The sequence below is a fragment of the Purpureocillium takamizusanense genome, chromosome 7 (genome assembly GCF_022605165.1).
Source record: "Purpureocillium takamizusanense chromosome 7, complete sequence".
Lineage (NCBI taxonomy): Eukaryota > Fungi > Ascomycota > Sordariomycetes > Hypocreales > Ophiocordycipitaceae > Purpureocillium > Purpureocillium takamizusanense.
In genome coordinates, this window is record NC_063074.1 from 2,250,180 (window position 1) to 2,277,857 (window position 27,678).

At 56.0% G+C, this 27,678-nt stretch overlaps 9 protein-coding genes across 9 annotated transcripts; 3 read left to right on the forward strand and 6 right to left on the reverse strand.

Annotated features, from left to right (window-relative positions):
• Positions 1-3,242: 3,242 nt before the first annotated feature.
• JDV02_007980 (uncharacterized protein) lies at positions 3,243-4,697 on the reverse strand (the record flags this gene model as incomplete). The annotated part of the gene is made up of 2 exons (XM_047989535.1): positions 3,243-4,407; positions 4,507-4,697. 2 exons carry the CDS (start codon positions 4,695-4,697, stop codon positions 3,243-3,245), a joined length of 1,356 nt encoding a protein of 451 aa, XP_047845537.1.
• Positions 4,698-5,840: 1,143 nt separating this feature from the next.
• On the reverse strand, positions 5,841-6,460 carry JDV02_007981 (uncharacterized protein; the record flags this gene model as incomplete). The annotated part of the gene is made up of 4 exons (XM_047989536.1): positions 5,841-5,931; positions 5,994-6,062; positions 6,148-6,188; positions 6,251-6,460. 4 exons carry the CDS (start codon positions 6,458-6,460, stop codon positions 5,841-5,843), a joined length of 411 nt encoding a protein of 136 aa, XP_047845538.1.
• A 2,774-nt stretch (positions 6,461-9,234) lies between these two features.
• Positions 9,235-12,017, forward strand: ERG5 (Sterol 22-desaturase). The gene is made up of 5 exons (XM_047989537.1): positions 9,235-9,715; positions 9,803-9,953; positions 10,073-11,040; positions 11,124-11,407; positions 11,481-12,017. The coding sequence occupies exons 1-5, from the start codon at positions 9,544-9,546 to the stop codon at positions 11,514-11,516; spliced, it is 1,611 nt and encodes a 536-aa protein (XP_047845539.1). The 5' UTR covers positions 9,235-9,543; the 3' UTR covers positions 11,517-12,017.
• A 154-nt stretch (positions 12,018-12,171) lies between these two features.
• Positions 12,172-13,598, forward strand: JDV02_007983 (uncharacterized protein). The gene is made up of 2 exons (XM_047989538.1): positions 12,172-12,897; positions 13,018-13,598. The coding sequence occupies exons 1-2, from the start codon at positions 12,513-12,515 to the stop codon at positions 13,368-13,370; spliced, it is 738 nt and encodes a 245-aa protein (XP_047845540.1). The 5' UTR covers positions 12,172-12,512; the 3' UTR covers positions 13,371-13,598.
• On the reverse strand, positions 13,405-14,957 carry JDV02_007984 (uncharacterized protein). The gene is made up of 3 exons (XM_047989539.1): positions 14,759-14,957; positions 14,274-14,670; positions 13,405-14,193 (listed from the first exon to the last, which is right to left on the reverse strand). The coding sequence occupies exons 1-3, from the start codon at positions 14,801-14,803 to the stop codon at positions 13,766-13,768; spliced, it is 870 nt and encodes a 289-aa protein (XP_047845541.1). The 5' UTR covers positions 14,804-14,957; the 3' UTR covers positions 13,405-13,765.
• A 1,810-nt stretch (positions 14,958-16,767) lies between these two features.
• On the reverse strand, positions 16,768-18,899 carry JDV02_010872 (uncharacterized protein). The gene is made up of 6 exons (XM_047992614.1): positions 18,575-18,899; positions 17,997-18,515; positions 17,733-17,946; positions 17,309-17,674; positions 17,026-17,253; positions 16,768-16,972 (listed from the first exon to the last, which is right to left on the reverse strand). The coding sequence occupies exons 1-6, from the start codon at positions 18,833-18,835 to the stop codon at positions 16,866-16,868; spliced, it is 1,695 nt and encodes a 564-aa protein (XP_047845542.1). The 5' UTR covers positions 18,836-18,899; the 3' UTR covers positions 16,768-16,865.
• A 721-nt stretch (positions 18,900-19,620) lies between these two features.
• ANB1 (translation initiation factor eIF5A) lies at positions 19,621-20,490 on the reverse strand (the record flags this gene model as incomplete). Its single annotated transcript, XM_047989540.1, has 4 exons — positions 19,621-19,691; positions 19,756-19,888; positions 19,948-20,214; positions 20,479-20,490. 4 exons carry the CDS (start codon positions 20,488-20,490, stop codon positions 19,621-19,623), a joined length of 483 nt encoding a protein of 160 aa, XP_047845543.1.
• A 1,696-nt stretch (positions 20,491-22,186) lies between these two features.
• VPS52 (Vacuolar protein sorting-associated protein 52) lies at positions 22,187-24,776 on the forward strand. The gene is made up of 3 exons (XM_047989541.1): positions 22,187-22,927; positions 22,993-23,393; positions 23,450-24,776. Exons 1-3 carry the CDS (start codon positions 22,462-22,464, stop codon positions 24,596-24,598), a joined length of 2,016 nt encoding a protein of 671 aa, XP_047845544.1. The 5' UTR covers positions 22,187-22,461; the 3' UTR covers positions 24,599-24,776.
• GYP8 (GTPase-activating protein gyp8) lies at positions 24,653-26,527 on the reverse strand. The gene is made up of 3 exons (XM_047989542.1): positions 25,986-26,527; positions 25,732-25,875; positions 24,653-25,639 (listed from the first exon to the last, which is right to left on the reverse strand). The coding sequence occupies exons 1-3, from the start codon at positions 26,224-26,226 to the stop codon at positions 24,786-24,788; spliced, it is 1,239 nt and encodes a 412-aa protein (XP_047845545.1). The 5' UTR covers positions 26,227-26,527; the 3' UTR covers positions 24,653-24,785.
• Between the last annotated feature and the right edge of the window lie 1,151 nt (positions 26,528-27,678).

Consider the following 27,678-nt stretch of genomic DNA (forward strand, 5'->3'; position numbering starts at 1 on the left):
ATATTACTATTTAAGGCTAATTACGGCTATAACCTAAAATTAACGGTATAATAAGTATAAATAGACACTCTAATAGCTACGAAGCTAGCATAAAGTCTCTAGAAGATATATACTTACTTATAATAAAAATAGATATTCCTCTAAAATAGAATAAAATATTACGCTAATAAAAAGAGATTAGAAGGACTAACTCTAAAGGAAGGAGATAAAGTATATCTCCTTCGACGAAATATTAAAATAAAAAGACCTAGCGAAAAGCTCGACTAAAAGAAAATCGGACTATTTAAAATTATAAAGAAAATCTTAGAAACTAGCTATAGATTATTACTACCTCGGACTATAAGGATATACCCTATATTTTATATTTTATTACTAGAACCTATACCCTAAAACGCTAAGCTCGAAACCTAGCTAAAAGTCGAAAATAACTAAGAATATGAAGTTAAGTAAATCCTAGAAGTAAGGAATAGTCAATAAGAAACGGAATACCTAATTAAGTAAAAAGGCTACGATTATACGGAAAATACGTAGGAACCTAAGTCGTATTTAGAGGGTTATTCCTAGCTATTACGACGGTACTACTAGGAATAACGCCTAAAGGCTCGCTAACGTCTAATAAAGGACCTATATCCTAGAACTCGGGCCTAAGTCTAAAAGTTTCCTAATCTACCTCGTTTAGAACGCCCGCTACTTAAAGGTCTTTAACTACCCAATCTTTATAAGCCCTTAAAGCTAGAGCTATACTATCCTCTTTATTAAGCTTATATATGCCCCGTTAAAATAACTCGGAACTCCGCTCCTCGGTTTTCCGCCGAATCTTATAGATACGGGATAAGCGGCTTACGGCAATAAATAACTACTCTTGCAAAGCAAGTAGCGTATCTTCGGCGGCCTCCTTATCCTTCTTTAGCTTCTCCTAAGAAGCTATTAACCGGGAAACTACGGATAAGGTCAGTAAGGCTCGGAAGGGGCCAGAATAAATAAAATATACGAGACGAGGCGACTAATACCCTATCGCAGGAACGACCTCATCGGGCATATTCGCTATAGCGAGAGGACTTCTCGCCTATATAGCAAGACTTATTATTTCGAAAACAATAGGTATAAGGCATATCGGCGTCGCAACCCTAGTCGGCAATAATCGATATGAGCGTCGAATGTTCTAATCGTTTGCGAAGGCGCGTTTTCTCTACTCGACTCGATATAGTATTAGCATTATAGGAAGCGAGGAAAAGAAGTAAAGGAACCTACGCGTAATCTAAGGGGCGAGCGGCCGACTTTAAGGACCTTAAGGATAAGAACCTAAGAAGGAAGGGAATAATATTATAAACTAACGGGCGGCTACCGGGCCGGCTAAGGCAGACCTAATATAGAAGGACTAGGCTACATAGGATAGCGCCTAACCGACTATCTAGGGAATAAGATATTACGTAACTAAGTACGTATAGGTTAGGAACGTAGGATTACTAGGAGTACTATAATCTAAGCGCTCTACGATTTAAGGAGCGAGGGATTACCTAAAGCGACGCGCTCCCTATAATCTAACGCTCTAAGGTAAGATTAATAAAGAGCTAGGCGGATATATATACTATAGCTATTATTAGAGTAGATAGCTAGATCTTTAGTAATTAATCTAAGTATTTAGTCTATTATTGATTAAGTAGGAAGTATAAACCTTCCTGACGGACTTCGTAAATCCTTACTACTCGTTATCAAGCCTGACTTACCTCTTAAGCGATAGCAAACCTTAGGACCCCTTTAAGGCTCTATTATAACGCGTACCTTATTTATATAGGAGTAAGGGCTACGCGGTATATAATTAGCTAGAAAAAATAAAAAAGTGGATTATTTATATAGCTAGACTTTCTATCTATGCGAACAGTACTACTCTATATATAAAGCTATATCCTAGTACGTTTATATACTAATCTTTTAATAGAAGATATATAAGTAATAAGAATTAAAATTAATATTTAATATACTTAAGGTATATATAATATTTTAGTTGCTTATTATATTAGGGCGAGAAAGATATAAAACTTATAAGACGTAATCCCCTTTATCCTTTCCTCCTTCTTTTCTCTACTTAATACGTTATTATATAAGGATACCGAATTCTAAGCTACCTTTATAGCCGAAAGGTCGGTTATAGGCTAATTAAATAGTCTTTAATATCGAATACCTATATTTACGCTCGGTTATAAAACTATATAGCGATCTGCGCTTAAGTAAGGTACTTATATTACTAAAGCATACTTATATCTAAAGTACTAAAATAGGGTAAAAAGAGTAAGTATTATTAGCTATAATTAAAGAAGTATAATAAGCCCTCTCTAACTAGGAAAGCTTCTCCCCTTTATAGTTATCCTTATAGTCTTATCTTTATAGCCCCCTTTTACCCTTAGCTATTCCTTTAGCTATATTTCGTCTTCCTTAAGCTATCTTCCTTCTTTTACTCCTTTTTTTACTCCTTCTTTTACGCCTTCTCCCTCTAATATACTATATTACTTATAATAACTAATATCGGCGAGACTATACTAAAGTATATAAGTAAGAGGGAAATAGTAAGTTATTCCGTTTTAGCCGCTATTAGCTAATAAAACGGTATAGACGAGGAAGGGGGCTAGGTATAGTATTCTCTAGACTTAGATAATAATAGCCCTAAAAGTAAAGGTATATAGCGCTAAATCTTATAGGTAGTAAATATAGCTAAAGAGCTAGATAGGATCCTATACTTTCTAGTAGGTATAGTTATATATATTTAGTAGACTAGAAAAATCATCTTATCCTCTTTTTAATTTTTTTAATTTTCTATATATAGTCCATACTAGCTATATTATTTATTTAAGAATAATTTTAAGTTAACCTTATAATAGTCTTTAGTATTAATAACTTTATTTTAAAATAATACTAATGTTTTTTAAAGAAATTATTATTTTAATGCTTAAAAGGCTATATAGGGTCGATATATTAAGGGGTATATAGGTGGCTTAGGAAAATAATGAGGGTCTCACTCGGAGACGATAGCTAGAAGTAATGTTGATGCATCATCCAGAACACGCCGACCAGCGCGGTGTGGTGTGTGTACCAAATGGCCCCTAAACCCAAGCCGTACCCCGGCACTGCTACGCTACGATGCTTACTTCCATATAGGCTTTGCTTGACATTTCGATTAGAAATTCACTGTTCCATGCTTTCGGTTGGCTCAGTCATGTTACTCAATTCTCGCTTCTTGGCTTCATCTATTTATTATCAATCGTGCCGACGCCCTTCAGTCTAAGATAGACGTCGGTACCCCATCCGTAGAGACTCTGGACAGCAATGCCGCCGCCAAAGTACTCTGCGTAGGCACGGCTCAGCGGCAGGCCGTAGCCCAGGCCGGCAATAGAGCTTCCACCAACGCTGGCAGTAGCGATGGCGCCGAGGCCATCAGTGGAGCCGTCGCCTGAGCCAGGAAACTCGTCTTCCTCGGAAAAGGTGGTGAAGGAATAGGACCAGATATTAGGGAGAACGTCGGGAGGGATGCCGCCACCACGGTCGCGTATGCGGATGGTCACACCGGGGGCATTGTCATCTAGCGGCCGGATAGCGTCGCTGCGGAAGAGGCCCCGGTCTTCCGTCGGAGGTGTGATGTGAGGGGCGCCGCCGGGCTGCTGCTTGAAGGGCGGCTCCGGAGCAATGGTCACAACAACAGGCTCGCGTGATCTACTCTCGACAGTGGCGCGGAATGCGTTCTTGAGAAGCTCCGTGACAATGTACTCGAGGTGCATAGGAACAAAAGCAAATGTGGTATCCGGCTCGCCATCGATATAGAGTTGCGGCCGGGAGCCGTAGCGGAGCTCACAAATATCGGCGACGAAGCCGGCACAGGCTTCAATGGTTTGTGAAGGCCTCAGCGCTGTGTCTATGACCCCAATGTAAGACGGATGCTCCGGGCACGGTGTGGGACTGTCCTCGGGAGCAAAATGAGGTTGACTGCTGAAGTGCAGGGCTATGTGTTGCTCGCCAACAAGCCTGGTTCCGATGCGAGCGCGAAGGTGCTCGTCGAGGAAGCGCGTCACCTCTGTGGGTGAAATGTACCTGCGACACTCGAGAAAGCCCTTTGCCAAGATGGGGATCGTGTCGGTGTGCGTTGCCACGAGTTCGGCGAGTACGTTTGTGAATTTAATCTCGTCTTGCAGGGTGGCAATGGGCTGACCCTGGGCGGCAGCGTGCCAGTAAGGCAGAAGGATTGAGAGGGAGTGCAGGTAGTTGTTGTAGATGCGGGAGATGTTTGGGTTCGAGACGACAATGTAAGGTAAATTCCGGAGGGCCTGGATGCGACGAGCAAGGCGGATCGGCAGCAGGGAGAGCGTGAAGTTTGCGGACGAGAGCAACGACTTTTCCGAGAGTGGCGGGCGCCCATGTCTATCACGATCCATGGTGAGCCAGAGACCGAGAGAGTACGCACAACAAAGGTGACGGCAGCAGGCAAGAGCAGGCAATGGGGGCTGTGACCAAACATACTTGACCAGGTCCGCGAGACTCAGCGAATGCTGGTGCTGACCGGCAAGGGCGGCAATCTCGGCATCAGACACCTTGTGCGCAAGGCGCGGAGATGCGTGTGCAGCCGAGGGCCGCCATTGGGCTGGAACATGCGACGGCGTGGGAGGTCGAGATAGAGTCCTCACGGCCGGAGACCTGACAAAGGTCTTCATTGCAGCATCTCGGGTTTGTCGACGCGGACAGATACGATCAACGCTAGGATGCAGCCGGGCCTTTGAGAGCCGAGAGTGATCGCAATGCCAGAGCGGCGCAACAAGATACACCGAAGTGCCAGAGAGGCGTCTACCAGGGACGCGGGTCGGGAGGTGGATGGCACACCGACGTGGCTTCGAGCGCGATCCGGAAGGGCGCGCAGTGGGAAGACGGCCTAGGTCGACGCAGGGCTGAGCGGCTGAGGTTTGAGGATAGGTACGTCTACGTGCGAATGTCGAGCGGTCGGCGTTGCGGGCCTAAGGCGAGGGCGTGTACGAAGGATATGGAGGCGCAAGCGTTGGGGAAGGCTGAGAGGGAGCATGCAGGGACGGAATACGTACGGTGGTGAGTTGACCAAAGCACAAAGCGTTGCTGACACACGACGAATGAAGTCGGCGTGCAGGACAATTGGCCGGAGCAGGCGCGGCCCGGGGCGGTGGTTGCCAGCCGCGACCAGCCGAGCCCGGGCTAAAAGCAGACTGTACACCGAAGTATAATTACTGTACTGTACCACCGACGTTACGGTGATTGGAGCAGCCTGCAGCTTGGCTCCCAGCCAGCGGTACGGGTCCGCCTCTGCGAGGAAGCCTGCAGGTGTCACTGCCTGGATGCTTGCAGACGCAAGGGCTATGTGGTTCTTAATAAGATAAGTAGGTACGTTGCCTTGCAAGAGGGAGATGCACTACCTGACTTGACTTCAAGTCGGCAGACGTGACACAGGGCCGCCACCGAGGCACGACATCGCAGCGGGAGCATCCCACTGGTCGCGATTTGCCCCATATGGGAGGTGGGCGCCCGCGTTACGTCACGGCCACCACCCCAAGTGAGGGGCATCAGCGGCCAAGGCGCGCCTACACGCGTGCATCCAAGCAATCACCTGCAGCGGCGCGATCAAACACGATGTTCCATGCTTTGCTTCTATCACTCGTGGCGTGTACACTGTTGTATCCATCGTCATGTGCAGTCTGCGACTGGCTTTTCCAGTCGTCCAGACCGCAGCGGCCCCCGCACCACGGGGCATCGTATTATGCATCGGCATCATCCGTGCGGGTCCGTTCACCATCACCCACCCCCGCGAGGGGAGGGGGCAGGACGCCGTCCATCTACTGTGTGTGCATCTGGCCGTCCTTCTCAACCGCCTTGACGTGCTCGTGGCTCTCGAGGGTCGTGATGGCGTCGTTGGGAAAGGAAACGCTGTGGACAAGAGCCAGGGTCAGCGATGCACGTGTAGGCCGACGGGTATCGTGGAGACTGACGAGAAGCCCTTGATGAGCGAGTACTCGTGTCCAATGGTGCCGCCCTGCTCCTTGGCATGCTTCTTGGCGCTACATGAAGGTGAAGCCATGGACCCATCAGCAGATGAGACAAAGAGATGTAAAAATCGCGAGAGCAGGTGCGCCGCCAACTTACGCCTCGACCTGGTCCGGGGTCGCGTCGTCCTTGCAGGTGACCTATCGAGCACGGTGTAATGAGCGAGGCGTCGTCTTTGATGACAATGGGTTTTGTAACTCACAATGTAGCTAGGCATTCTGGTGGTTGTTGATAGAGAGAATGGGCGTTTTCGTACGTTGCAAGAGCGTGTGGGCGAAGGCAGTAGAAGAGGACGGTGGTTGTGATGATGATGATAATGATGATGACGACGACGACGGAGTGCAGCTCCAGCAGGGTGGGCGGGTATTATACCTAATAAGGGGTGCTTAGGTATGGCTCTACTGCAAGCCATCACGGGCGACACGTATCATGCGTGGCAGTGGCGACCGAGCGGCTGCTACTGTCAGCGGAGCAGGGCAGGTCCAAAAAGTCGGGCCCATGTCGCCCTGAGCACTTATTACTCGGTCGCCGCCGCGCCAGTGGTTACGTTTACCTACCTAAGGTACTTACCTTATCTAGCTGCCTCTTTTGTGTTGACTTGCGACTCTGGCTCCCCGCGAGAGAGGGGGAGACTAGGTGCAGGGTAGTCGCCGGTGGGTACGTAAATGCGCGCGCCCCATGACGCAATCCCGGCCGCCCGAGACCCCGATTCTTGCTTTCGTTCATATGCTCGGCAGCCCATGTGCGCATGACGCGGTGACTACCTCTCGCAACCGCCGTCATAAGGACTGCCGCGTCGCGATGGCTGCGGTCCGTACGGGCAGCTTGAGCCTCGCGGCACACTCAGCAGCTGAGACGCCAGCACATGTACCTGCACCGGAGCGTGTGTGGCATCTGAGACGACCCAACATGTCATGAGTAGCCAACTGCCCAAGCAAAGCCTGCCGCAATACGTGATTTGATCGCTGGGAAAGCAAATGTCGAGTCAGCGGCTCCTGTGCCTGTGATGCCGGCTGCCTGGGGAGCAGGCAATACCTCAACTACTACTACTAGCATTACACGAGCATGAGCTTCGGAGTCATGGCCGGTGTCGGGCGCCCAACGGAACATTAGGGAGGCATCCGCACCGGCACAAGGCTCCGCGTCGATTAACCAGCCCTACAATGACACCGGAGAACGTGGCCGGCCCCGGGATGTGAACGCAGCCCTCGAGGTTCCGGAGCCTGGCTCGACGGCCCCGATGCCGAGTCGGAGGGCCGGGACCGGTGCTTGCGTGGGGGGACCACGCCGCCAGGCCCGGGGAGGAATCGACGATGCAAGCCATCTCAGCGCCCTACCACATCCCCCCCCCCCCTCCCGGGCGCCCAGCCAAGCAGCCACACGAACTCCCAGCCCCTGAGAGGAGGCGCCACATAATTCGTATTCGTATCGATCCGGACCAACCGGGCACACCACGGGTGCCAGCCATGCTGGGCGGTGTAGAGGGATGCGCCCTCCGCTAACAAGACGGGATGCGTTGTCGCCATCGCACAATTGGGCTACTTAATGAATCACCGACCCGACTCAGCAGCATCGTGCCATTGTGTCACATGCTCAGCACAGGTCCAAAGGCACAGTCGTGTGTTGTCGGCGATTACAGTATGCCAACAATCGGACCAAGAACTTCGTACGGTGGAACAGAAATGACTGTCGAGCCCAAAAATATCCGTCACCGCTTGTCAAGCATCTGTCTGTTACGGACAAGCTCAGTTGAGTTGGTCCAGAGGCCAGTGAGCGGACGTGTCGTGAGACACGTCTCAGTGCTCAGTTTCCCGCCCGCCTATTCCCGCTGGGGCCGCCCCCGTCCACTTGCAGCACTCTGGGCGGCGGGATGGTGTCATGAAGAAAGAGCCTGGGGCCGGGGCGTCAACAAGCCGTCTCTCTGTAATCGACAGCGCGTGGTTGGGCGTCCTCCCCAAGAGAGACGACGCTTCTCTTGGTGTTAAGCACGAGAAAGGGGTCCATCCCCGCAGAGGCCAGGCACATCCAGTGCTTCTGGCAGGTACGTACACGTAGCGCGTGGTTTGCAATGCCTGCCTGTCTGCGCGCCTCTGAGACAGGCCAAGTGTAAAGCGGATTTGTGGTGTGTGTGTTGTGTTTGTGTGTGTGGCAGAAAATGGCAGCTCGCACCCGAGTACGAGAAGTACCTATACTTGGGACCTGGGCAAAAAGGTGGCCTGGTCGGGGTCCAAGATTGCCGCCCGCAGGAGGAGCGATGGGAGGCTCTTCCTCTGGGGCGCCGGGGCTCCACCTGCCACGGTTCGCGTGCTGCCTGGGCTCGGTTGCATCCATACCTTGGGCAGCCCGGGCGATTCATCCATCTGTTGAGAAGAGAAGCTGACGCGCGCGAGATTCGATTCGCGGTACCGTACCGTACTGCCCAGGATGCCACTAGAATGGCTGTCTTGGGGACGGGGAGGGAATCAAAGACACCCTGTGCCACTGTGCCTGTCTCGCTCTGGAAGCCTGGGGAAAACCCTTCCAGTAGGTAAATTAAGACGTGGTATGATCCCCCAAGGCAAGGCATCCTAGCAGTGCAAAGTGCTACCTGTACACGTGCTGGCACATAACATTCGGAAGCAAACCTGGCTTCGCCGGTTGCGATTGCCATCGTCGACAGCTTTCCGGCGACATAATTCCTTCCGCCACACCCGCGGCATCCTGCGCAGCGGGCCCAAGGGGCAGGGGCAGGGCACAGCAGAAATCGAGTCCATGGATGCCAGGAGGGCAGTGGAGGGGAGGCAGGGAGGGTAGTACTAATCCCGTAGGTCGGGGCAGGGCAGTGTAGAGCAGCTCTTGCCTTTGCAACGCCCAGCGCTTCCTCCAAGATCATTCAAGGTAGTACTTACGGAGCACTTGTACTGTGATATTGTTGCTTTACTTCGTTATCAGTTCAGTTGCCAGTGAGTGCACTGGTTGCCGCCATGGAATCTCAGCATTGGCAGGAGGAGCAGGAGCAAGCACTTGCACGGCGACCCTCTCGGCCCGGGTCACTGACAAACCCGAGCGGCACCACCAGCCAGTCAGTTCGTCTCCAGCAGTGCGGACAGGGACCAGGGACATCAAAGTACCGGTACATTGTGACACCCCCCCACCACCTCATGGAAGACTCGAATTCCACTGCTGTGATTTTTTTCCCTGCAGCGTCCCTCCCCCTTCCCGCCCAGCCCTGGTCCGTCCCTGGGCCCATGCACCCGCTTCAACGGCGCCTCTTCACTCTCTTGCCGTCTCACTCATTTGCGCCTCCGCCTGTCATTCCGGGGTTCAGTCCCTTCGCTCGTTTCTCTAGGCTTCTTCCTTTTCCCCCTTTCCCACCACGTCTGTACACGTCAAGACGTTGCCGCCAGCTCTCCCGCGACAGATTGTTATCCGCTCGGTGCACGCGTAACCGCCGCCCTCGCTCGATATACCCATTGCGCACCCCGAGCCTGCCGCAGCAGGGCACCTCTTCACGCAATGGACGCCGCCAACGCCTCCTCGCCCGGATTCACCTCGGTGCTCGCCAATGCCAAGTACGGCGGCGTCCCGATGCCGCCCCAGCTCGACTATGTCGTCGACGCCATCACGACGGCTAGCCCCTGGGCTCTTCTCCTGACCATCTTTGCCGTCTGTGTTGTTTACGACCAGAGTAGGTTGCTCACTGTTCACACCTCGAAGCGATAGCTCCATCACAGTCTCGAGCGTGATCCATACTGACAACTTCCCGCGCGACTAGTGAGCTACATATTGAGCAAGGGATCCATCGCCGGCCCAGCTTGGAAGATGCCCTTTATCGGACCTTTCCTCCAGTCCATGGACCCCAAGTTCGAGGAATACTACGCCAAATGGGCCAGCGGCCCCTTGAGCTGCGTCTCCGTCTTCCACAAGTATGTCTGCGGTCATTCTTTTAGGCAGAGTCGCAGTCTTGGTATCCAACTACATATGACGATTTGACGGAGTCAATTTTTGACTTTTGCCGTGGCTGACTCGTCCTCCAACCCGCCAGATTCGTCGTGATCGCCTCCACACGAGACATGGCTCGCAAGGTCCTCAACTCTCCCGCATACGTCAAGCCTTGCGTCGTCGACGTTGCCCATAAGCTTCTCGGTCACGACAACTGGGTTTTCCTCGATGGCAAGGCTCACGTTGACTTCCGAAAGGGCCTCAACGGCTTGTTCACCCGGAAAGCACTCGAGTGCTACCTGCCTGGTCAGGAGGAGGTATACAAGCGCTACTTCAAGAAGTTCCTCGACGTCACCAAGGCGAACGATGGCAAGCCCATCCCCTTCATGCCCGAGTTCCGTGAGCTCATGTGCGCTGTTTCGTGCCGGACCTTTGTCGGCCACTACATCTCGGACGAAGCAGTCAAGAAGATTGCCGACGACTACTACCTCATCACCGCCGCCCTCGAACTCGTCAACTTCCCCATCATTATCCCCTTCACCAGGACGTGGTACGGCAAGAAGGCCGCCGACATGGTCCTGGCCGAGTTCGCAAAGTGTGCCGCCAAGAGCAAGGTTCGCATGGCCGCGGGCGGCGACGTCAGCTGCATCATGGATGGCTGGGTGTTGCAGATGATCAACTCGGAGCGCTGCCGCGAGGCCGAGGCCAAGGGTGAGAAGATTGAGGGCATGGAGAAGCCCTCGCCGATGCTGCGCATGTTCAACGACTACGAAATCTCGCAGACGGTCTTCACCTTCCTCTTCGCCTCCCAAGATGCCACGAGCAGCGCTGCCACCTGGCTCTTCCAGATTGCTGCCCAGCGACCTGACGTTTTGGATCGTGTGCGCGAGGAGAACCTTCAAGTTCGCAACGGGAACATCCATGCCGAACTGAACATGGACCAGCTTGAATCTCTCAAGTATACCCGCGCCGTCGTTCGCGAGCTTCTCCGATACCGCCCGCCTGTTCTGATGGTTCCTTACATGGTGAAGAAGCCGTTCCCCATCACTGAATCGTACACCGTACCCAAGGGTAAGTTTTTCATGGTGCATAGCTATCGCGCACCCACCCAGGCGGTTTGATCTCTGGTCGACTAACAGGGCGTGCCCGCGCAGGCTCGATGCTGATCCCTACGACGTACATGGCCCTCCACGACCCTGATGTGTACGAGAACCCCGACCACTTCGACCCCGAGCGATACTATTCCGGCGACGCCGAGGTCAAGGGTGCCAGGAACTACCTCGTGTTTGGCACCGGGCCTCATTACTGCCTCGGCCAAGTGTACGCGCAGCTAAACCTGGCTCTGTTTCTCGGAAAGGCGTCGGTGCAGCTCAACTGGACGCACCATCCGACGCCGTTATCCGAGGAGATCAAGGTCTTTGCCACCATATTTCCCAAGGTAAGCCAGTGGCGAGACGAGGATGGAGCTTTTCTTCGGTCGCTGGTGACGCGAGGCTGACATTACCTCACAGGATGATTGCCCTCTGACTTTTGAGGAGCGCAAGTGATTGCATTGCCGCGGGCGTTTGGCAGGGAATCACCTAGATGGAAAAGACCGCAAGATGTGGCTATCACATTCTTTGCACGACGCACAAGGAGACGTGTGAGGTGCGACGGGTACGACTCAAGATGGCAGATTAGCGTGAAGTGGATGGTGTATAGAGTCCCCCTGGCAACGACAATCCGGGGGACCTGGCGCAAATGCATGGGAAGACTTTCAGGAATACCTAATTGTAATAGCTGGGCCAACAACTATTGTATATACTAGCGGTCCGTCTTGCCCGTATTGACGGTGGCACGGCGCGAGGAAAAGTCCGCGTCGGGACGGCGAGATTGGCCCAGACATGGTGGAAACGACTTGGATCGTGCTTCAATGCGTCAACGGGGAGTTTTAGAAGCCGAGGTTGAGCTGGCCGTGCAGTGAACTCGCGTGCCTTGTGCTGGGGAGTGAGATGTTGCTCGCAAAACTGAGCTGGCTGAAGACGGCATACGCCGACGTAATATCGGAACTGGTCGAGCTCTGCTGCTCAGTCACTATACCTGGTAACAAACGTAGTAGACTGGGGTGGGGGCCATGCCGGCTTGGAGGATGGGGAGGGTCCTGCGCCGTCGAGCGTGGCTAGTAATCGAAATGAACGTCACAAAAGTGGTGCGCGTTCCGAGCTCCGACCGGCTTCAACACACCACCAGCCGACCCATTGCCTCTGCACACCCGACAGCTTCCGTCGTGTTGACGTCGCAACACGAGGCATATCCTCACGCATACCTTCCTCGGGTCGACCCCGCGACATTTGGTGCATTGGCTTTTCCATCTGGGCGTTCGAATCGAGCCCGCGAGACAGACGCCGAGCTCCCCGCGCGTTCGATCGTCAGTCCTTTTCACACCCGGCGACAAGCAAAACGTATTCAGTCGGCGACACGCTCCCTCCCTGCCGGACGCACACGTCACACCTACTCGGGACGAGTATATACTGGGCCTTGTGCGCGTAGGTACGTAGGCGACAATGGCTGCTGTACCGGCTAGACGAGCGCTGGCGCGGGCGGCGCGGGCGGTGTCGGGCGGCATGGGCGGGGCGCCGCCGGTGACCGCCCGTGCCCTTGCTGCTTCTGTCTATGCTGCTGCGGCGGCGAGGTGCGCGACGGCGAAGGCGGTGGCACCTGCGGCGGCGCTGAGGCCTTTTACTTGTGGGAGTGCCGTGGGGAGGAACAAGCCGTGGTGGCGCTCGGAGAGTGGCGATGGTGAGGCCGGGAGCGAGGTGCCTGGGAGTCGCCTCTGGAGCTTCGAGGAGGTGAAGCGCCTGGTGGAGGAGGGCAAGGCTGCGGATGGCGACGAGCCGGCGGAGTCGGAGGGGGATCGCAAGTCGTCGTCCGGGCAGATTGTCATAGTCGGTACGTGATGGACTCGGAACCGGAACCAAAGCCCCCCCCCCCTCCCCGCCCCTGTGTTTTCCTCCCCATACACATCCCGTCGTCGTCACGCCACTGACCAAGAGACGTGTCGGAAAAAAGACGTGCGCGAGCCCATCGAGCTACACGAGACGGGCAAGATCCCCGGGGCCGTCAACATCCCCATCACGTCGGCGGTGCAGAGCTTCCACGTGTCCGACGCCGACTTCCAGGACATGTACGGCTTCGAGCGCCCGCCCCGCGACGCCCACCTGCTCTTCTACTGCAAGGCCGGCGTGCGAGCGCGCTCCGCCGCGGGGCTGGCCCAGCACGCGGGCTGGGACAGCGTCGGCGAGTACCCGGGCAGCTGGCTGGACTGGGAGGCCAAGGGCGGGCCGGTCGAGACGGTCTCAACGGGGGAAGGGAACGGGAAAAGGAATGGGAAGGGGGGGAGGCCGGGAACGAATCACACCTAGGGTGCAGGCAGGCAGGCCTGAGAGAATGGAGCAAGATGGGGCGGGCGGTAAGAGATTTGACAACTCTGATGCGCCCCGAATGTAAAGCACCCGACCAAGTTTGATGGACACAGAAACACACGACCAGAGAGAGCTAGGGTCGACGAAAACCGGCATTGATATATCAGCAGCAATGAGCGCCGCCCAAGTAGACAAACTGCGCTCTCCGTATGGTACAAAATACAGGTGTAATTACACCTTCGGCGGTGCCTGTGGCGCATCTTGTTTCCATCCCTCCCCTCGCAATTGCAGACGTCCCGGTCCTTGGCGCCGCACGCTGCAGGCTCCCACCCGTGCTCAAGCAACATGTCAGCTAGGAAGCCAACCCTCTTAAAACGCGCATCGCCCAACAACTCTCAGAACATTCTCGGAGGCGTCTTATCGCCCGTCTGGTTGTCCGGGCCGCCCTCTCCGGGGGGACGCGCCACAGGGCTGCCGTGCGCAAAGAAGAGGATCTTGATGGTGAGTGCCAGGCCGGCGTGGAGGACCACGACGATGATGAGAAGCACCTTGCTGACCTGGCGATCCGTGGCGCTCAGGACGGGGTACAGGTTGCGCAGCAGGAAGGCCACCGACATGCCGAAGCCGACGCCCACGAAGACCCAGTTGAGAATGGTGATGGGCGACCAGCTGATGACGGCGACGGGGATCCAGATGAGGTTCGAGTAGCCGTACAGCGCCCAGCACTCGAGCAGGTTGGCCGACTCGCTGCCAAAATATCGGAGCGCGAGGAACAGCGCCACCGGAATGAAGAGCGTGTACCCGTAGATGAGGCCGGCCGCTCCTGTAACCCCCGCTGGTTAGCAAACAAGTATGCAAGCCTCCCCGCCTCCACGACCCAATGCGCGCGGGACCTAGACCTACCGCTCAATAGCCTAAAGTCGTACGCAAATGGCGTACTGCCCGTTGTTGAAAGGTATTGGCTGATGGTGCCACCCAGGAAGAGAATCAGGACCACCGTCGTCGCGATCCAAAACGGCCCATACAGGTCCGGGTTGCCTTCGAGCACGTCGAGGAAGTTTGCCCGCGGATACAGAGCCGCCCAGCAGCGCGACAGCACCGCCGATGTGTCCACGTCGAAGAACTGCGCGTAGAAGGACATGGACCAGAGGAAGCGCTTCGACGACGACGACGACGACGGGGCCGTGACGGGCGGGGGCAGGCTCGACGGCGCACCCTTTCGGCCGCCGGCTGCTGCGTCGTGGAAATTGGAGTTGTGGAATTCGAGGTCCTCTTGAAGGTCTGTGTGACCGAGGTCGCCCTGCGGGAAGACATGTAAGCGCGCGGACAAGCTTCATTGCGTCGCCGCGAGCTGCATTGTAGCTCCGGCCCTCCTCGCGGTTGCTCACCTCGTCGTCCACGTCCACCACCGCGTCGTATCCGGAGCCGGACATGATGAGTTCTAGCCCTGAGATGGCCTATGGCAGTGATCGTGTTTTAACCAAGTGCCGTGCCCCGGGGCGAAGGGCGAGAAAGCGCCGAAACAGAATCGCGGGCAACGGGTGTGGTGGGATGCTGTTGAATTCGCTTGGGACAAGGTGTCGTCAGCCAGCACACGAGAGGTCAAGGTCCAACAACACCCACCATTCGCCCAGGTCCTCGTCCGTAATGGGTACCACCAACCAGTACGTACCGTGGCGCCAGGGGTGTCGTGCCACATCCCGGCGCCGGCCTTTACCCGGCCTGGTGGTGGCCCGGTGTTGTCTCAACTATCCCCCTCGGGCCAGGCGCGAGAATTATCCGTTATCTTGCGCTGTGAGAAGCTTCAAGCACCCCGTAATTTTCATATATTAGGTGTTGCTGCTGCTGCTGCTGCTGCTGAAATCACTTGATTGGCTTGAGAGGAAGAGGAGAGAGAGAGGATGTGAGAATTAGACCGTTCACATGTCTGCGTTCCAAGAACACCGCAAGAACTACGATGCAGCTTCAGTCTACTTACGGCAGCTCCCGTGGCAGAGCCAGAGACCACTTTGCCACATGTGTGAAACGAATGTAAACGTGTGCCCAATTCTGGTGCCCGGGAACCGGCTGCCATAAGAGTTTCTCTACTCATCACCTGTGGCTGGGAAAACACTCCTGGGGCCCGGCTGGTCTTCACATAAATCTCCAGACTCAATGATTCCGTGTCACGCTTCTTGCTACGATGCTCGCCGACTTGCTGAGAAAGAGCTGCTTATTGACAAAAGCCTTCATCGGCATGGTCTAGACGGGATTGCCTGAGCAGCAGATGCTAGTGTGGAACAAACAAAGCCGGACTGGACAACCGTGAAGCGCCTCTTGTCCATGCCAACCCCGTAATACCAGAAAACCAAGACGCCACATCCATGGTGAATCCTTTACTTGAGCTTCTTCTTGGGTCGGAGCTGGTTGGTGTGGCCGCACTTTCGCTTGCGGCAGTTGGTGGCACGGGGAGGGAGGCGGGCCTATCGGTGACGGAGTCAGCACCCATCTTCACATATACGCTCGGCTGCAGCGGTTCGAGCGCCGTCTACCCGGAGCCAGAGCGGGGGGCTGGACGTACGTAGCACTTGCGGCAGATCATCTTGTCGCAGTTGAACTTGGAGGCCAGAGCCTTCAGCGAGGGCTCAATGATACCACCACGGAGACGGAGGACCAGGTGCAGGGTGGACTCCTGTCGAAGTAGTCAGCAAGCCATCCCAACAGAGCCCCCATGACAGAAATCCCATTCCGACAAATGCGATGCCAGTAGTCGGTCTGGGATCCCATCTGCCTAGCTCCACGCACCTTCTGGATGTTGTAGTCGGACAGAGTTCGGCCGTCCTCGAGCTGCTTGCCGGCGAAAATCAATCGCTGCTGGTCCGGGGGAATGCCCTCCTTGTCCTGGATCTTGGACTTGACATTGTCGATCGTGTCCGAGGACTCGACCTCAAGGGTGATGGTCTTGCCCGTCAGGGTCTTCACGAAACTGTACCTAGGGTCAGTACGGTACGGTGGGGTGTGTGTGTTCGGGTCGCTAATCGGCTTGCGAGCGGTTGGGGCTTACATCTGCACTGTGGTAAAAGGTCAGCATCTTCACTCGAGGGCGTTTCACGGGGTTGCGGCGACGAGACGTACTCTTGACTGATTTTGGTGACGGTGACTCTGACGATTGTGAAGATTCGGAGCGCCGGGCGAGTCTTGCGCGCAAAGTTGGTGGGGCGCGCACAGCGAACGCACGAAAACCCTAGGTCAGATGCCCGACCACGTGACACCTCCCACAGGAACCAGTCACTTGCATCATCCCAACCCCACTGCGCACTTGTTTGATACAGCACGGCGCGATTCTACGCTATTATGGGCCGGCTGGCCTAGTCCATTGGTTTGGCCACCACATGAGGCGGAGCAGAGTCTCCTGTGGCCGAGTGCGTCCTGGTGATGCTCATCCTGGCTCTTGTAAGTCGCACTACAAATGGTGTCTCCTTGGGCCGTAGATTTCACTTGGCTTTATTCGCTTATTCACGAGTTATGGATTAAGGATTGACCTTTCTGCCACGAGACAATCCTTCGCTCCAACATGTACGCTGCTCGCACCACCACGTCTAAGGGAAGCCCAGCGACCTTGCCTGCCAAGTGTTAGATTCGTCGCTCCAATGACACGTCTTGGGCTTCACAGTACCTGCGGCCTTGTAAAAGAATCTTGCCGTGTCCGACAAGTCTTGGGCATCAAAGAATGCCTCGTATGGCGTGTTCTCTGAGTCGCTAGATTTGGGTTGAGTCGGTAGCACCGCTTGACAGAGTACATCTCGCGACCTCTCAAGAATCTCTTCTTCCGTAGGATCGGGGACAGATTGTGCGCTGCCAGATGTTGGCACAGGTGGGAAAAAGTTGGTTATAGGGTTCTCGTCTTGCTTTCTGGTTAGTGTGACCGGGCCAGATGAGGCAAGAATAGGGAGACTCACTCTTGTTGTCTGTGAAGCTCGCTATGTAGGAAAAGTACTCGTCCAACTCTTCATCGGTCATGTTCATCACCTCCTTCTCGGTGGCTGTGCCAAAGCGTATGTTCCTATCGTCAGGCTCGGAGGTAGTGGCCGTCTGACCGCCTTTCCAGCGCTCCCAGTCGAACTTGGGTAGAGGCGTCTCCCCTGGTGGCAAGAAGGAGCTCCGGCGCTGCTCAAAGGGGAAACACAGCTTTGTCGCAACGATCAACAGCGCAGTAATGTGAATTTCCGGATGGTGGATATGCCGAATCCTGTGACTGCCTGTAGGAAAGGTGAAATGAGAATCAAGCAGCACCGCGAGTCTCTTGGCGACGATGATCGATTCGGCTGCACGTGCAAGGTGTTAGCCCAAAATAGGATTCCCATGTTTGAAAGGCGCACTGACCCGGTAGTGCCAACTCTTTTGCGTAATGCATGAGCGTTGGCACGGCGTTGACTTCGGGGAACACCATTTTGAAGTTGAGATGGTATGAGAGGGCCAGGTCCATGACAGCAGAGTATAGGTCTCCTCCAGTTAGACCGGTTCGGAAAGGCAGTTTGAGTGCCGTGACATAGGTCGACGGCATGCGGTCTTGTATCTCGCGTGGTAGATCGTGAAACTGTACATTGTGAGCTTCACACGACAACGTGGGATGGAAGGCAAACCTACAGCCGTCCTGTATGGCATGCCGCCCCGGTTCGTCCACTGTATCAACTCGCCTAATCGGGTTGGTATCCTGAGGAGCAAGCAGCCAAGGTAGCAGAGTCCAATCGTATCCGGCATCTTGGGCATGGGCCAGCCAGCACCGCGGTCCGGATCCCAGCTATTTGCTCTGGCTCTCGAGCTCCAAGTAGGCTTGCCCTCCCCAGCAGGGGACTGAGAGTCGAACAATTTCAAGGTTGCTTCTGTCGCGTCCTCGACGGTGGGCTCTAGAGGCCTGGATCCGCGGATTCGCAGATCCCACAGGTCTCGCACGACAGTCTCGAGCTCCTCCCTATAGCCCTTGACGCGAACGAGCCACAGTACCTGGTTCCTGAGGAGCAGCTGCAGGGCCTCGAGATACAGCAGCTTGCCCTCGGCGCCGGTCAGCTGCCTCTTCTCTTGCTCCCTGACCTCCTTCTCTCGGCGAGCCACAGTGCCCATCCGGCCAGAGTCCTCCTCCTCGCCGAGATCAAACTGGATGAAACCCTGACGGGCGTGTCAGCATCGGGTCTGCGATATGTCGGTCCAAACTTGGTATGACCTACCTCGATCTGATGGCCGCGGGCGCAGAACCGCAGTCCATCCTGGAGATACCACTTTTGGCTTCCACATTCCGGACACCGCTCGCCCTTGGGCATCCTCCTGAGCTCCCGTCGGACCTCCATGGTGGCGCGTGAACCTTCAGATCGCAAATGCGCACGAAGGGTGAGGAGAGTGCGGTGCAGAGGGGGGCCTCCACGATGCAGGTCGCCAAACTGAAGCAACACTTCAAGGACTGTCAGGCAGAGCCCGATAACAGCTGACATGGGCCGTGTTACCGCGCATAGTTGGAACCTGAATCGTACCGCACGATGGGCGCTCGCAGTGATGGCTTAGAGAGAGACCAGTCGGCATCATTCGTGTTTCCTTTGGGCCTGGCCCAGGCTAAGAAACATTAAAGTGGGCACCGGACCATCGCACGCCTTGAGGGAGCCCCAGTCACAGCCTTTGACGGTGCAAATACTAACTTAAGTTACTACGAAGTAACTAAGGTTCGCATCTTTTCACGGGGGGACGCTCAGGCGACAGAAAACCCATACAAGTCGATTTCAAAGGCGCCATGCCTGCTCAGGCCGCTCAGAAATGAACTACAACATGCGAGGCGCAAGCACACGCAGAACACACTGCATGGACCACGGCTCGATCAACTCGTACGGTACTTGGCGCCTCCAAAAGTGTAAATCCGGCAAAGCCTGCCCACAGATCTCATACGTTCTCATTTTTCTCATCTCATCTGAGCTTCCCCAGCCACGAGACCCGAAGCCTTGCCCCACGGGCAGGACCAAGAGTTGGTGAGCAACAAAGGAAACGGTATACCTATGGGGGCACTTGCGCAGGGGTTTCTGCAAGTGCCGAGCGTTGCAACTACTAGCCGATACATTCCCGTCTGTATAGAAGCTGTCATCTGCCACGGCCAAATCCCATTGCCCAAATGATATCTGATGTGCCAAGGGTCATCAAAACAACGCTATTCCCCGGACGGTGCACGGGTCAAACTTGTGACAGGCATTGAGCAACGAATGAGGCGAGCGCAGGGCAATCGCCTCGTCCTTTAACCCTGGCGGGGGGCTTCCTTGGCCTCAACAGCGGCCTCCTCGCCCATGGAGGTGAGAACAATAACGTCTGAGCAGCTCAATTAGCATCAAGAGTCCGTCGTGCGGCCGCCGCGCGGTAGGGGGTAACTAACTGGTGTCCTTCTCCTCCTCCCTGAAGAGCTTGTTGATCTTGTCGCCAATTTCGCCGTCGGGCAGGCGGACATCGTCCTTGGTGTCGCCGTCATCGTTCATGAGAGAAAGGAAGCCATCATCAGAAATGTCGAGCTGCACGAGGCGGCGTCAGTCCTGACGGGTTCGCGACAAGGTGCGAAGGGGCCACTCACAAGCTGGAACTCGCGACGAGAGACGTTGGGGACATCCATGTTGTGGGTGGAAGGGCTGAGATCTTCGTACTTCTTGCCGGTGAAGATGTCGAGGGCGACAAGGTGGACCTTGGCGTGACCGTGCTTGCCGGTCTTGGAGGTCGACATGTCAACGATCTTGCAGGGGCGGCCCTTGATCACGACGAAGCCGTTCTTGCGCAGAGCCGAGCACTGCATCGGGAACGTGAGAGACGCGCCGGCGTCGGCGGACTCGAAGGTAACATCGTGCTACAATGAGGACATGCCAAGTTAACACAGGGCGGCTTGAGGACAAGGGGTCAAGAGCTGCGATGCGCAATGTGTGGTTGCGGCGGCCGCCGTCGCGACGCAACGACGGGCGGGAGAGAAGGGGGAGGGGTTCACGCCGCAACTTTGTGTGCGGGCGGCGAGCGGCGGGCGTCGCTTTGTGTCGTGGGGCACGAGGCACAATGCGGGGTGATTTCCAGCAGCAGGGAGACGGTCCAGGAGCTCAACGATGGCGGGCAAACTCACCTCCTCAGCCATGTTGATGGATTGCGCAAGAAGACGGGATCGTCGAGACTCGGAAAAAAAGAGAGAGAGGAAGGCGGAAGTGAAGGCGATGGACAGACACCGGACAGGCAGTGGAGGTGCTGGTAATAAAGTGGGTGGAGAGGAGAAAAAAAGAGAACGGAAAGGTCGAAGGTGGGAGGAAGAGGCGCGACCTTAGTAAGGCGAGCGAGGCCGTGAGGAGAGGGGGAGACGATGCCCTGGTGGGCGGGCGCAGGGCCGCTGCTGGCTGCTGAATTGGGCGCTGAGGGAGAGAGTGGGCGCGCTGGATGGGGAGGAGGCGGGGGGGCCACCTACAGTAGAGGTACCCAGATGACGGTGAGCCAGAGGGAGGGGTGTGGCCTGCCCAGCAACTGAAGAAGGAGAAAAAAACCTACCTACTAGAGGGAAAACACAGGAGACGAGTGCGCGCCAGTCGGCTCTCGAAATTTTTCCCGCCCCTGTGATTGGGTGGTCGAGAGCGGGCTGGGGGCATAAACAGTGGGTGCCGCGACAGCCTAGCCCTGGCCTGGGCCTCCGGGCAGGCTTTTTGGGGGGCGCGGGCGCGGCCACTGAGGTGTGTGGCCGAAGGAGCAGAAGCAAGCAGCTTCCATCCATCCATCCATCTCTCATCAGCTGCTGGAGGTGAGCAGCGAGCCCGACCTCCGATCTGCTGCTGGCTGGCACGAGAAGGCGGCAGCCGAAGAGTACCTAATAATTTGACGTGCTGCATGCGTTGGATGGAGAGGTGATTCTCAACTACCAGTTCCTACCTTATCTTTGGTAAGTCACATGGTTAGTACCTGTAAGTACGAGTACCTTTGATACTGCCCAGTCTCTGCATCGTGCACCAACCTACATCAAAGATGGGCTGCACCCAGGTGCCTGCCCCGCGGCTCGTATGTACCTTGGCCGCCTCGCCTCCAGGACGTTGCCGTGGCACATCGTCATGCGAACAACCCAAATCGGAGTCCACAGATCGCCACGCAAGGGCGCCATAGGCATCCGAATACCTTCAATTACGCTGCAAGCACCGTCGCCGTCCTCCTCGCGGGGTGTCCCAAGCGCCTAATCGCCGAACCCGATGGCCCGATGCTGTCAACCTTGAGACTTGCCCACAGCGACGGGCTCGCCTGGCCAACGCCGAGTCGTTCAAAACACAACTTGCTTTCACCCGCCGTCAACCAATGGCCGAGTAAGATATATCGGCATAGAGTACGAAGCCGTGCCATCTACATGGCTAGATACAAACGTACTACGTACCATACTAGACGCTACCGAGTGCAGGCACCGGCGCGGCCCTCAACTGGTGGTGCGATGTAGCCAACACTTTGCACGTACGGTGAGGTACCATGTACTCAAGTACGAAGTACCTGAACCTCTGCTCCTCCGATACAGAGAGTCAAAAGACGGGCAGGCTCTGGTCGTGCAGGGCCCTGCCGTCCTGGAACCCTGGCAACACATCCATCTACAAGAACGATACTTCGTACATCCATGCACGTACTTTGTAGGTACGCCAGGTACCTGGCCACAGGTATGATGAGCTGTGATACTTGGACCGCATGCTGTTGCCCGCCTTCGTCCAAGTACCACGGGACCGTAGCGGGTATCCCCTGTCCGGCCCGTCGTATGCCCCACCAGGCCGGGCTGTCACTCGCCCGTCCATCCGCGTCGTCGTCCAAGCTGGCCTTGAAGCTGCCCCACGGAGCTTCCAACCTCTCGCCTCTCGACCACCATCTTCCACATACGTCCAACTCGGCTGGGCTAGACCTGCATCGCGAAACCGGTCGCCGACCATCAGCTCCTCCTTCGCGAATCGTCGATAACTTCTGCGCGTTGTCTGGCTCCCGGAAGCCCAGCGCCATGACCGACCCCTGACACGAAACTTGAGTGATCAGCTGCAGCGTCACTGCGATCCCGTCGCCCCAAGCTTATTCTCTCGGCGGCTGCGGCTGCCAGCACAGGACCATGTGGCTCGACCGTCTGGCCGGCGCTCCTGGGAGCACATCTGGCCAGTCCACACCACAGCCTGGCAGCAGGCCGTATTCGCCTCTGCCCCGCAGGACCTCGAGCACGTTGAGCCCGTACGTCACATCTCAGCGCCCCGGTCACTCGCCCCGGAGCTCCTCGCTGTCCCTGGTCTCTAACGACTCCTCTACGTCGTTGCTCGCCTCCGCGCGCCGCCCGAATGGTTCGGGTTTGCGCCAGTCCTCGACCATCTCCGAACTCCCCGACCCGCTGGAGACTCTTGAGAAGCTCCTCAGACCTCCGGAAAGCCGCACGACGCCTGCCGAAGCGCATACGAGAGCGATCACGGTGGATGATGTCGGCTTGTCGGTCAATTTCGGCGGCTTGACCCTCAAGGAGCTCGTCGAGTCAGCAGTCGATGACGACGTGGCCGTGAGCGGCCGGAGCCCGCAAACCATATCAGAGTGTGAGCTCCTCTTTGCCCCTCCTCGTGGCCACGATCGCCCTTTACTTACTGAGTCTTGGTTACAGACCAGAAAGACAAGTTAAAATTCGAAGACTTACACAGATCCATCGCCGCGTGCGATGATGTGCTCAGCTCCGTTGAGACGAATCTGGAGAGCTTTCGCAACGACCTCGCAAGCGTGTCGGCCGACATCGAGTCTCTGCAGGCGCGGTCAGCCGCTCTCAATCGCCGTCTGGAAAATCGCAAGGTCGTGGAGAAAGCATTGGGTCCGTTGGTAGAGGAGCTTAGCGTTTCCCCGGACACCATCACTAAGATATCTAGCGGCCATATCGACGAGTCGTGGACCAAGATGCTCTCCGAGGTGGATAGAAGAGCTGTGGCGCAAAAGAAGAAGAGCGCGTCCGGAGTTCCACAGAACAAGGCGTCTGAAGAACTCGGGCCGCTCCTGGACAAGCTCATTCTCAAGGTACGAGGCGATTGTAAACGCGGTGCTCGTGCTCGTCGCTGACATGCCCATTCCAGGCCATTGAACGTATCCGCGATTTCCTGGTGGCCCAGGTCAAGGCACTACGATCCCCCCACATCAACGCGCAGATAATCCAGCAGCAAAACTTCCTCAAGTTCAAGGACCTCTTCACATTCTTGCATAGGCACCACGAGACGTTGGCCGAGGAAATCTCACTGGCATATATGAACACCATGCGATGGTATTATATGAACCAATTTGGCCGCTACGAGAAGGCGCTGGGCAGATTGAGGCTCCATGTGCTGGACAAGAACGACGTCCTGGGCCACGAGGACACGACCCGCATGGTGGCCGTCTTGTCGAGTTCGCGCGTTGGTGGCCCACCACACGACGCCTTCAACCTCGGCCGAAGGATAGACTTGCTCAAAAGCAACAGTCAGTCGGCTCTATCTTCGTATCTGGCAGAGGAAGACCAGGCAACGCACTATCTCGAGGTGCCTTTCCGAAACTTTAACCTGGCGCTCATCGACAACGCCACCGCCGAGTACACCTTCTTGGCAACTTTCTTCTCGCCAGCACTGTCAATGTCGCAAATATCTAGGAACTTCAACTACATCTTCGAGCCCACCTTTGAGCTTGGCCAGGCGCTGACAAAGACTCTTGTCGGGGAGACGCTGGACGCCCTGGGCGTCCTGCTCTGCATCCGGCTCAACCAGCACCTGGCGTTCGAGCTGCAGCGGCGCACGGTGCCCGCCGTGGACGGCTACGTCAACGGCACCAACATGCTCCTCTGGCCGCGGCTACAGGTCATCGTGGACAGGCACTGTGAGTCGGTGCGTCAGCTGACGAGCTCGCTGCCCTCGAAACCGGCCCGCTCGACGGGGGACACGGCCAAGATGACGGCCGCACCTCACGTGGTGACGCAGCGCTTCGGCCAGCTGTTGCACGGGTTCCTCGCCCTCAGCGCCGAGGCCGGCGACGACGAGCCCGTGGTGGCGAGCCTGCGGCGGCTTCGGACCGAGGTCGAGGCATTCCTCAACAGGCAGAGCCTGGCGTACGGCGCCGACAAGCGCAAGAGTGAGCGCTTTCTCTACAACAACTACTCCCTCATTCTCACCATCATTGGTGACACTGAAGGCAAGCTGGCACGGGAACAGCAGCAACATTTTGAACAGCTCAAAGCGGCGCATCAAGAGCAGTCATGAATAGGAGGCACGTCCTTCACGACACGTACGCATATCGTCACGTTACGCTGCAATGACAGGAGTTGTGTATTGGGCCATTTAGTGTAACATTACTTTGACGTCCCATCCTGGCCTCTATGCGCGATCGAGCCATGGCGGAAACAAAATCTATAGAATTGCCTGCCCACCCACCAGGCTCTGTTGTGCTTCATTTTGAGAAGAAAGACATCATGTAGTGCACAAGGGTCGGACTCCGCCGCAGATAGAAGGCAAGGGCAGCCACGGCAATAGCGATGCCGAAGGCTCTCGCCGGCCGCCGGTATCTCCACACTGCCATCTTGATCCGATCCTGCATGTCCGCCCACCGAATGTCCTTGACTTGTTGCTGGAAATACGCGTGGCCGTCCTCGAGTGTCTGCCTGGCGCAGACGCCGACGTCCCTTGCAGTCTTGAGGACGCTCGCGCCGGATATGGACTTCCAGGGGCGTAGCGATTCGGGTGGGTAGCGGTCGAAGAGACGAACCGAGTTGGCGATCAGGACGTCCAGGTCCATGTTGCGAGGGACCTTGGCAAGCACGACCTGCAGCATGTCGGGTTCGTCGATTTCCAAGATCTCGTCTCGCCGGTCCATGACGATCTGCGCGAAGACGTAGATGGTGAAGACGGGCTCGCGAGCCAGGAACACGTCGAATAGGCGCGCGATCTCGTGGTAGGCCTCGATGTTGTGAGCATACATGGTGAGCGTGCCGGCCAATGCATAGAAGGGTTCGATAGTGGCAACGTGCTGCCGCAGCTTAGGGTCAGCCTTGCCCAAGAGATCCGGCAGCAGCCGCAGCTGGGAAGTCGTCGGACCCAGACTGGGAAGCATGAAGTCCCTTATTCGGAGGATGGACAATCGAGCAACCACCTTGGCCCGCCAGGGTGGTTCCAGCACCAGCATGAAGACTTGACATATATCGTGGTATCCCTGGAAGTAGCAAAGATATGGGTGTCGGCGGAGCACCTCGACGATGAGCGATGAGAGCTCTGACTTGCATTGCTCGAGCTGCGCTTCGGACTGGCCTGTGATCATGTTGCGTGTTAGCGGGAGTGAAGCTCGACATTGGTTTGGGTCTGCGGGTTTGCCTGTTGTCCCCACCCCGTGGTAGCCTTACCGTTGGGATAGTAGACGAAGGAGCGGTTGACGTCTAGTTCTACCTGGTCCTCGTCTCTATGCCGCGGGAGGTCCTGCCAGTCGCCAACGTCTCCCGGACTGGTGGCAGCGGCTTCTAGAGGCGGCAGTCCGAGCAAGATTGGCCCTAATCCAATAGAACGCAGAAGAGTCAGTCAGGGAGGCGTATGCGGATACCTCACCGCGATGGCGGGATGAGACATGAAGCGCTGGCACACATGATGCAGAGATACGTACAAGCGGCGCGGCGGAAGCCGTCGTTGAGGAATCCGCCCTCGGACTCGGCGAGTGCTCTCAGGCGGGGAACATCCCTCCACTTGCAGGCGTCGAGGATATCGGACCCCTTCTGGCTCATCCGGGGATTGTCATCGTCGTCGTCTCCAGCGCACGTCGTCGGGTCGGCGAGATGGGCGCCTTCTGGGCTGCCGCGACGAACCAGCGCCTCGACCGCCTCGATCGCTTCGCTGCCCGGCGCCATGGGGCGGCCCCAGGTGTCTGCAGGGTGGTTATGACGGCGGCGGCGGACTCTGGGCGCTCGCTTGCATCCTGTCCGGGGAGCCGCAGGAGTGCAACGGCCGCGACGCGGCGATGGAGTTTGAGTGTCGGTGTCGGCCGGCGGGTGCGACGTTGGGGAACCCGGTAACTCCTGGAGCGGGACAGCCTGGCCACGAACGAACCTACGGCTACGTAAGGTAGCTAGCTCCTCCGCTGGAGACGCGACGTGGGATGGACGGAACTTGGACGAGTTCCGGGCGTGTCTGGGTCTCTCTGGTGCGTTGGCGCCAGTGGATGTCAGCGGCGGGTTTCAGTGGAGCTCCCGGAGCCCTGGTGCGACCTGCGTGCGGGCTCTTCGACGATGCGGTCCCTTGTGTGCCTGAGCCGCGGGACATGTGGCTGCAGCCCGCTGCAGGTGGGACGACGGCACGGGCAGCACCACCAGTGGGAATCGATGTCGTTTGAGAAGAGGCAAGATTGAGACACCATAAAATACCTTGAGTACCTACAGACGTTGTACTTTATGTAGGCACCTATCGAGTACCTTGGTCATGGTGGTTGGTACTTTATGCAAAGTCAGTTAGGTACTTGCAAGGCTTCCATGGTTTGTACTTTCTACGTTGGTACCTTAGTACCTCTAACCTACTCCAAATCCTCTCGAAATCTCAAGATATGCGCCGGGCGCTAAAATCGCAACCATCGTCGGCGTCTGCCATCGTTGCGTATTTCGATTGAAGCGAAAGAAAGCAAATATAATGCACCTTCTAGCATTCGTCATCAGCACACGCGCGTATGAATGACAGCAATAAACATACTCTCTTTGATTCGGAAGCAGGAGCAGCTCTGTGGAAACGACATGACCCCCCCTCCCCTCCTTTCTGCCAGGCAGTCCGGACGAGATTGCACAAGAAACCGCGGTGGACTTGAAGCCAGAGCGTACATGAGGCAGGATACGCATTGGAGAGTAACGTCTATTTCTGTGATTTCGTGACCTCTTCGCCGTTTCATCACCTCTTCAGCCCCGCCGCCGACTCAATCGTCAAACTCAGCTGAGGAGAGGCCTTCATTTCCCAATCACAATGGGGCGTTGCGCCCTGGCAACGACAACGTTCTTACGTGCAAGTTCTCATCCATGGCCTTCGGAAATTGCTGGGTTGCATCAGCGCATCACATTGTGACACGACAGGATGCATGTGAAGTTCGCCCTCGTTACCTTGCGCGGCTGTCGATGCTTATAGGTCTACCAACAACTAGGTATGACATGTTAGTCCACATCGCTGCAGACTGGGCCCTGGATACTCCTACCCCCTTGGCACGTTAACCGGCAGTTCGCCTTCGACGTACCGGCTCATGCATGTCCCGGAGGAAATGGTCCAGAGGACCAACCTACGTCGAGCTTTTGTGTTCGTCTAGCAGCGGCCAGCTGTCGGAGTTA